Source organism: Penaeus chinensis, chromosome 41 (assembly GCF_019202785.1).
Source record: "Penaeus chinensis breed Huanghai No. 1 chromosome 41, ASM1920278v2, whole genome shotgun sequence".
In the NCBI taxonomy this organism is placed as follows: Eukaryota; Metazoa; Arthropoda; class Malacostraca; order Decapoda; family Penaeidae; genus Penaeus; species Penaeus chinensis.
Window position 1 is genome coordinate 18,370,817 of NC_061859.1, and position 10,000 is coordinate 18,380,816.

Consider the following 10,000-nt stretch of genomic DNA (forward strand, 5'->3'; position numbering starts at 1 on the left):
AAATAAAAAAAAACGTGGTTTGCTCTCTCATATGGACAATGCACTACTTCTGAGTATCAAAAGGATATTTGGCTTGCTGCTGTGCTTCATATTTTGATTCATTTGAAAGTTTGAAAAAAAAAAAAAAAAAAAAAAAAAAAAAAAGTCCATAGTTTGACTTCTCACTCAAAAACAACACTAACTTTTAGCATCCAAGTGTTGATGTCATCTGTTAATATAGACAACTTGGAAGCGATTCAGTATCTCTCCTCAATACAAAGGTGAAAGGATGCCTAGAAAACACCATGAGAATAGTGCAGTTTCTGCACATTACCCTTATATAAAACCCAACTTTACTACAAAATCTATGGCCAGATTACTGCAAAATGATGGTCTTTGCGCAGCCGCGCTGCTACAGAAAAAATCCCGTAGTGGGGGGCCCACATGGCAGGCAACTATTCCCGGGAGCGGGGTTCAGCGACCAGCAAAAAATTCCGGGGCGAAGGGGTTAAATGGAGAAACATTTTTTTAAAACTAATATGTTTACAAAATAAATTGTCAGTAAACATTATTGGAATCCTCTCATAACTTAGCACAAGGTAGTTTTTAAAATTCTCTAATATTATTTATTCTCACACATTACTATCACTAACCTTTACCAAACTTCTATTACAATACAAACTGTGTGTTACCTCATCCTTTGGTAGCCCAAGTTGGCCATGACTATTTGAGCCCCACACCCACACTTGGCCAGATCTACTGAGGGCAATGGAGTGGGCCCAGCCACAAGCCACAGCTACCATGTGATGACCCTCCAGGCCTCGTATGAGCTGGAATCCTGCTACTGCACGTACTTGAGTCCCATCTCCAACCTGCAAGTCAGGAAAAAGAAAAAAAAGGGGGGCGGCTTTGAACAAAAACTGAAAATTAAGGACTATATAATAACTTTATTTTAGTGGGTAAAGCAGCAGGTTAGAATCTTAGCATCATGATGGCCGGCCAAGAATTCACTGTTCAGCACTTCTGCCAGGGAGCCATATGAGCTATCCACCCAATGTTCGCTGTGAGCAAACTCGTCTTCAGGAGCTCCAGCACACTATTGCAAGAGCAAGTCATGACAGTTACAGCCATACCTGGCACAAAGCCAAATCATTGTATCACAGATATCAGGTAAAAGATAAGGGGGACAGCAAAACTGCCTTGGGATAACAGTAAGAAAATTTCAAACCTGTAATACATCAGAAAATATATGTAAGCTCAACTTTATGCTAGTTACACAAACACACCTAAAAAATACATTTACCTGCCCACTGGTGTTCCATCCAGAGCCAAAGAGTCGTCCCTGAGCTGTCAACAGAAAGGTGTGACCTCCCCCACCAACTGCTGTACATATTGAAGGTTCACTTATGTTGTCTGGTAGGTCATCTACTCGTGTAGGTTGAGTCACCTATGGAAAATGCATGCATGTGATCTTGGCTCAGTGAAATATAATTCTCTTCTGTGATCATTATACAAGCTTAAAATTATTTAATACGGAAAAAAAAAAAACAGCAACTCAAAAGCAGTGTTAAGTAATAAATAAAATCAAGTATCAAATAAATTAAAAAGAATCAGCTTCATTGATACTAGTACAATAAAATCCTACAATTTGTTTACATACCTGCTCACTGACATAGCCCAGGCCTAACTGCCCGTGGCTATTGGCACCCCATGCATACAAGGCTGTCATGTTCACGCACCACAACTCATCTGTACAATAAAAAAAATTACAAATAAAAGAGGAGGAAATGCTGTATGTACGTAATATGTCAATAAGTATCTCTAATAATTATATCCCTTTCAGTACTGGCATCTTGACACAAGTTTCATATGACAAAACATTTTAATTCTTTGCAGTAGCTGTTAACACTTTCATGAGTCAAGTTTTGGTCCTAACAATAGAGACAAGGCATGATTGACAATTTGTTGTAGGCTAGAAAGTACAAGGGTGGTGTGCTGTTTCTTTATTAAATCACATGGCCAAAAATATGGGCATTACGTGAGCAGACACTTTAACAGGTGTGCGGCTTGCAGGCCGGGAGCACAGAAACACTTGTGTGTGGTGCAACGTTATTTTCTCTTCTAATGCATAAGAATTTTTAGTCTTTTTGCCATTTTCCAATGTCCATGTGATCTGCTTTATCAAGATGGTAATAGACTGTTTTCCTTGCACAGACTCCATATCATCTTTCTAGGTAGTCCATAATTCAGTGCAACAATAATAACAAGTAAAATTTTGTAATTTGTGTTTGTTTGTTTTATTGTAACATTAATTTCCTCTAATACAACCTATGCCACCAGTCACAGCAGCCAGCAATAGGATGATGGCTAAAGAAATAGCATCCTCCCTGGAGCCAGCACTCTTCCAGTCATGGCTCATGGACATTACATTACAATTGATATCAATGAAAAAATAATGCATAAGCCCCTTACTAAATGCCAAATGAGTCTAAATCACCCTTCAATTGGTTTGTGTACTTGTGTTGAGTCTTCCCCATTACACTGGCCTTCACCCAAAATGCTCGGGACAGCAAGTTCAAGCCACCCCAGCCCACAGCCAGGTTTTCCCATGATGGCATGTTCACGTCCTTCACCCCTCAAGCCAAATTTTTTCATGACATGATGGTCACATCATCTGCATCGAAGGGGTTAACATACTTACCAGTACACCTTGACAGAAGTGAACTTTAAGAAATGGAAGTGGCTATACACCTGTTTTCTCAATACATAACTTCATCATCTAACATTTCCCTCACAGGCACCTCAGAGAGGAGAGATGTACTTTCCTGGTAGGTGGAATCCATGGCATATTGACTCATTATAACTGTACACTAAGAAACTACAGGTACATGCTTTACAAAACAGCTTCTGCCCTTACAAACACTTGTTGAATACTTGTGCTCTTATTAATGAAAAAACATACAGCCAGTCATTTGTTTACAAATGGCCCAGTTCACAGACACTCAGAGGCAGTATCATATGCATATGTATCAAATACAGTACATCTACTTATAATTACTCAACAACAAATGCATTATTCATGGTGCAGCCACCTACCACCCTAAAGCCACTACTGCCATGCAAATCAATCATGTATGAGTCAGGTTAGTTGCATCATTTAGTACATTATATGAGCTAATTATAGTTTAAATACAGATCCTATCACAGATGGCCATACTGTACTATATTTAAAAAAAAAGTACTATATTTTTCAAAAATTTTGCTGAGGACCAAGGTGAGAGGAATGGGTCATTATCAAATATTACTGCTGAGTGGCAGGTGACAGGAATGTCTCTCTCTGAGTGCATAAAGCTCTTGGAGTGCACTTAGACTCAGTGGTCCTTTAAGGAAAGGCTCTTGCAATACTTCCACCAGTAAATGAAGGTGTTAAGTACCATCTGTGAGCCATGTCTGAAAGGGCAATGACTCCGAGGAGAACACCATTTCCTATTCCTGCATGCCTTCACTGGCATCGCAGGGTGTGTAACAGAAAATTAACATATTGTTCCTTATTGTTATTGTTGATACACAAAGTTGTAGACTACCTGGAGATATAATATGGAGTATGGTTAATGAAAACAGTAGATCAAATTACAAATATAGACCATAGAAAAGGGGAAAACTGTATATGCAGTACAAGAGCTAGTACTATGGAAAAGAGAAAGCAAGGGGTCTTGATACTGTACATGAGTGTTCATGTGGGCCATGCATAAGATACACATCCAAGAGAACTCTAATGCCCAGACTTTGGTCCACACCTGAGCCACAAGGAACCTGAATCCAATGGGTTAATCAATCACAATGAACAAATTTTAATGACTATCAACCTTTTTTTTTTTTTTTTTTTTTTTTAATGAATCCCTAGTACTAATAATATATATTTCCTATATTGTGAGAACTATATATATATATATATATATATATATATATGTCTTCTGCTTTATACAGTCACTTTTTCATGTTAATAATAAGGAAAAATATCACTGGAAGATGATCCATCTGTGCATTAGATCTTTTTCAGAACTTACATACATTAGTCATTCTGTGTATGCTTTTCAATGTTTGTGCAAAACACACCAAGCAGTCATTTAAAACAAAACAATTTATATGCCTAACTCCTGGATCAAAAAAAAAAAAAAAAAAAAAAAAAAAAAAAAAAAAAAAAAAAAAAACTATATATAAATATATATAGAGAGAGTGGGAGAGACAGAGAGAGAGAGACAGAGAGAGAGAGACGGAGAGAGGGAGACGGAGAGAGGGGGACGGAGAGAGGGAGACGGAGAGAGGGAGACAGAGAGAGGGAGACGGAGAGAGGGAGAAGGAGAGAGGGAGAAGGAGAGAGGGAGACGGAGAGAGGGAGAAGGAGAGAGGGAGACGGAGAGAGGGAGACGGAGAGAGGGAGACGGAGAGAGGGAGACGGAGAGAGGGAGAAGGAGAGAGGGAGACGGAGAGAGGGAGAAGGAGAGAGGGAGAAGGAGAGAGGGAGACGGAGAGAGGGAGACGGAGAGAGGGAGACGGAGAGAGGGAGACGGAGAGAGGGAGACGGAGAGAGGGAGAAGGAGAGAGGGAGAAGGAGAGAGGGAGACGGAGAGAGGGAGACGGAGAGAGAGAGACGGAGAGAGAAAGAGACGGGGGGGGGGGGGGGGGGAGAGAGAGAGAGAGAGAGAGAGAGAGAGAGAGAGAGAGAGAGAGAGAGAGAGAGAGAGAGAGAGAGAGAGAGAGAGAGAGAGAGAGAGAGAGAGAGTAAGGGAGAGAGAGAAAGGGAGAGAGAGAGAGAGAGAGAAAGGGAGAGAGAGAGAGGGAGAGAGAGAAAGGGAGAGAGAGAGAGGGAGAGAGAGAGAGGGAGAGAGAGAAAGGGAGAGAGAGAAAGGGAGAGAGAGAGAGGGAGAGAGAGAAAGGGAGAGAGAGAAAGGGAGAGAGAGAAAGGGAGAGAGAGAAAGGGAGAGAGAGAAAGGGAGAGAGAGAAAGGGAGAGAGAGAAAGGGAGAGAGAGAAAGGGAGAGAGAGAAAGGGAGAGAGAGAAAGGGAGAGAGAGAAAGGGAGAGAGAGAAAGGGAGAGAGAAAGGGAGAGAGAAAGGGAGAGAGAGAGGGGGAGAGAGAGAGGGGGAGAGAGAGAGAGAGAGAGAGAGAGAGAGAGAGAGAGAGAGAGAGAGAGAGAGAGAGAGAGAGAGAGAGAGAGAGAGAGAGAGAGAGAGGGAGGGAGAGAGAAAGACAGAGAAATATTTATAGTTATAAATACAGATATAAATATATAGATATAGCAGTAGATGTAGACACAGATATCGGTGAACTTTACTTTCAGAAAATATAGGCCAGGTGATGTCAACAAATGTCATGCGGATAATGATGGTCTACTAAAGCCATTATAATTTAAATTTTTCATCTTTAGGTCTCTGTAGGAGTCAAAAGACCAGGTTTCAAAGGGCTTCAATGGATACTATCTAATTCAAAAGACTCAAACATAAAATCATTTGACAGCTAAAAACAGAGTCTCTGATTTACCATAACATTTGCTGAGAATACAATGAGTTATCCTGATCCCCTCCTAGAGAAATAGCCACATATCATTAAAATTCAGGGTGTCTGGCAGTCCCTAGGGAAAGTAATGAAACATTCAACCAAATCCAGAGGGTATTTCAGGAAAAAACACCATCTCTAGGTGTCATATGCAATGACATCATACCCTTTTGAAAGCTCATCAACCACTGGCAGGACTTCTCACTTGCACCAAAAATGTGGACAATCATAATGTAAACATGCAGGGGCGGCCAAAATATTAGCAATATTAGTGGGTGCCTCTTATTCATTGAAAAATGAAGGCTAGCCAATATTTTTTGCAAGTAATAAAGATGTAGAGATAGTTATAATCACAATCATAGTTATAGTTATAGTTATAACATTTAATATCAGGTCTATACATAAACATGGAATTAATGATTATCTATTTTCTATTTGTCTACAGTCCTTTTTCAGCATTATGTGTATTGCACAGAGCCCTAGAGACAATAATGCTATAATCTAGAGCTAATCTATTGCAATTTATTGCTTTCTTTCTAATTAATCTAGCTAAAGCTTACCAAAATACTATACTGTACTATTACTACAGTTTTATATCATTAAAAAACTTTGAACCAATAGCCAATCTATCACAGCAAACTTCTAGTGGATTTTGAGAACACAACAAATATAATTAGAAGATAAAAAAAAAAAAATATTCTAAATTAACCCAATGCCGATGGGTATGACGTGTACGGACAAGCTATGCCCACTGTGAGTACTTGTTTGATTGTTTATAAACATAGATGGCTACACTTGTACTAAGTCACCAATGAGCCAGTTACAAGAACTGCCTGTTTCGCCTGTTTACCTTTTTCTTTGATTTACGAAATATTTTACATTATCTTATTTTGCTGTTACTAATGTTAAAAAACATTATAATAATTATAATGTTTACAATAAGAATAACACCATCAATATTCATAGCACTAGTAAAAAATATGTTTTTCCCGCCATTTCAAATCAGGTACAACAAGGTCTACTAATTGACTCCTTTGTGGCTAAGCAAAAAATATAGAAAATAGACACAGCATTTTCCCCATTTTTTTTTTATTTTCCCCGGCGGCATTGGGTTAAAGGGATGGGGGCTTAATCCTTATGGTATGGGCACATTAAGATAGGGCAAACTGCAGATGATATTTTTGTAGAGGAAAAAAGGTTGGAGTCATCAATACAAGAAATAATCTACAGACACATATGGTAATGCCACAAATAATGGAAAAAGATAGGGGAGCATATCAAGGTGAAGACAATATCTGCCAGGGGGTGCTGGGGGGTGGGGGGGAGCTCCCCATCAACCTTCCCCTTAGGCAGTGCCTGAAGGACATGCCCAGTCATGGGAAATTAGATTGTTGATTAAATTCTAAGACAAAGAGTTGGGGACTCAGTCTCTGAATGGGGATATCAGGCACAGTTACAATAGCCTGCTAATTGAGAACCCATGTAGCCATCTGTGTACAACAAAATACTACAGCAGATGGTGCATAATTCTGTAGTTAACGGGTAAAATATATATTAATAAAAAATATACATAATGATATACAGCATGCTCTCTCCTATATAAACTCACTCACTCATCCACCTATCCAAATAATAAGTAATCTTATTTTGGTTTTCAAATTCAGGAAATTAAATGTACTAATTTGTATAATTTCACTAATATTTCATAAATTCTTTGTCTTTGTGTACCCTTTTTTTATGTATGTTATTCATCTACTCAAGTACTTTATACAATGCTGCTTCCATATGAGAATGATTTAGCAAGATGTGAAATAATACAAATATCAAAACATTACAATTCGAGTAGAGACAAGGTATGGACAAATAATTTCCAATATACACCAAAATGGTATAAAATCAGAGGAGTTGTTAATTGTTTACAACATGGCTGCACAGCTCAAAAACAAAGTCCCAAACTCAAGTTAATAATTTTGAGGGATCCTATGGAGAATTGGGGGTCTGGGTGGTAAGGGTGGGATATGAGCATTTTCACTCACAGCAGATATTCTAAAAAGTAAATGAAAATGTGATAAATGTGCTTAACCCAATGCCGTCGGGAAAATACTGTGCTCATTTAATTATTATTATCATCATCATCATCATCATCATCATCATCATCATCATCATCATCATCATCATCATCATCATCATCATCATCATCATCATCATCATCATCATCATCATCATCATCATCATCATCATCATCATCATCATCATCATCATCATCATCATCATCATCATCATCGTCTCTGCATATGGATGGCTCCGCAAGTGCTTAGCCACAAAGGAGTCAATTAGTAGACCTTGTAACCTTACCTGATTTCACCTTTCCTTGAATTGGCGGGATTTTTTTTTTTTTTTTTTTTTTTTACTAATGATATAAATATTGATGGTGTTATTTTTATTATAGCCATTATAATTACTATAATGTTATAGACAATAGTAAGAGCAAAATAAGGTAACATAAAATATTTTGAAAATCAAGGAAAAGGGTAAACAGGTGAGACAGGCAGTACTTGTAAATGGATCATTGGTAATTTAGTACAAGTGTAGCCACCTATGTATAAAAACAATTAATAAAGTTAACTCACAGTGGGAAGGCCATGCCATGCCTTGTGGAAATGGGTCAAATAAATTGTATTTTCACCATGTTTGCCAATATCACTTACATGGCAAATAGTATATGAAATGCACTGATATGAAATTTTAGGTCTTGTACTAATGATCCAATAGTGCCCAGTGAGCTTCATTAATTCTTGGATATTAAACTTGACTGCTCTCCACACATACAGCCGTACCTTGCAGACCAAGCAGTATGTTAGGACAACTGTACACTTGGCCCACTCGTTATCAGTGAGGATTATCTCATTTTCTTTGTGTTCACGATTTTGTGACATTCAAGCCAGTTTTCATATCATAGAGACATGTGTTTGCTGTACTGGTTGCAAGACAGTGTTTTGTGTATCCCTCCCTATCCAAAAGCCTAAATTTCCTGGGTCCTCAATGGCAATAATGGGAAGGAGAGATATTATCACTGAACACTCATTTCCAATGAAATGGATACCAGATTCATTCTATAACATCAAATTACCTGGGAGCAGAGAGCAAGGAGAATATGAGCTCTAACCAGTGACCAGGATATTTGGTTTTATGTGACACATCCTCTACTATTTAAAATTTGATAATGCTAAAACATATCAGATAATACAGTTCCATTAATCTGACCACAATTCTAATCCCAAAAATAACACATGTTTCTAACTGACTTTACTCACGGAACTAGTTTCACCTTTGTTTGCTTAAACGTAAATGTTGCTCTCCAAAACTTTGTTTTGTACCTAGGTAACCTGGTACACCCTTCCCATACCTTTGTTACACTCGTTATCACCGAACTGACACATGTAAATAATTGAATGTTCGTGAGAAAAAAGGCACACATCAATATATGGAAGCAGCTGCCTTCCAATCAAGGATACAGCTTTCATCATTTACTACTGTGCATCTATTCACTCAAATTCATATTCTATAAACCGTTATCTGTTAATTTCCTACGGCATTCGTTCCGCTACGGTAAAGTGAGAAGCTCCACACACCCCGAGTGTAGTGGCCCCTGAGGTTTTGTTTTGGGGCGTGTCCTGGTGTCCTGACGTGTCCAAAAAGGGTGTCGTTGCGGGCTTTCTCTCACTGAAGACAGGGTGTGTCCTGCTAGAAACACGTGTCCATAAAAAAGTCCAAAAAAGGGCGTGGTTTTCCACACAGAGAATAATAACACGTCCTCCTTAGGCACCGAAGAGGAACCATCTGTTTATGTGACGACGACTAACACGTATGAATGCCAGCGCTCGCAATAACTTTGTTTTTGACCCTTTTTAGTATCTTGGTTGCTTCTCTCTGTAATTCCCTACTTTTGCAGCTTTACTGTGCTTATGATGTTTTCCACTGAATGTGTTTTATTAGCATTTTGCCTCTTTCCAAGTTTAAAATTGGAGTCATTTGAAGTATTGCGATTCAGGTTGTCTCCTCTGATCTTTTTAAGGAGTCACTAAATGGGTTATATGGTTTTTATCATTGATGATTATTGCATAGACATTTATCAAGAGATGTTCACGCTGCACCTCGATATTGATCATTTTTTTAAAGATATATTAAATAGCGAGGTTCGCACAACACTAAGAGAAATTAATGGAAAAATGTCAAAATTCCACACGTTCCCTATGCGTTTTTACGAATTATATGATACATACGTATAAATTACCATATCTCTGTGATTATATATATATATACACAAACATATACATGTGTATATACTTACATGTGTGTGTGTGTGTGTGTGTGTGTGTGTGTGTGTATGTGTGTGTGTGTGTGTGTGTGTGTGTGTGTGTGTGTGTGTGTGTGTGTGTGTGTGTGTGTGTGTGTGTGTGTGTGTG

The 10,000-nt window shown here is 38.5% G+C and overlaps 1 protein-coding gene across 3 annotated transcripts in view; it reads right to left on the minus strand.

The window, feature by feature from the left end:
* Positions 1–10,000, minus strand: part of LOC125047487 (secretion-regulating guanine nucleotide exchange factor-like) — a 28,877-nt gene that overhangs the window by 15,643 nt on the left and 3,234 nt on the right. The window contains exons 1-4 of one of the 3 annotated variants that reach the window (XM_047645709.1): positions 9,167–9,374; positions 1,640–1,728; positions 1,283–1,426; positions 672–851 (exon numbers count right to left, since the gene is read on the minus strand). In XM_047645709.1, coding sequence (XP_047501665.1) covers positions 672–851; positions 1,283–1,426; positions 1,640–1,708 — 393 coding nt within the window. In that variant the 5' untranslated portion in view covers positions 1,709–1,728; positions 9,167–9,374. Of the gene's footprint in view, positions 1–671; positions 852–1,282; positions 1,427–1,639; positions 1,729–9,104; positions 9,375–10,000 lie in introns of those variants that run through there. The other 2 variants (XM_047645710.1, XM_047645711.1) reach the window with 2 other exon arrangements.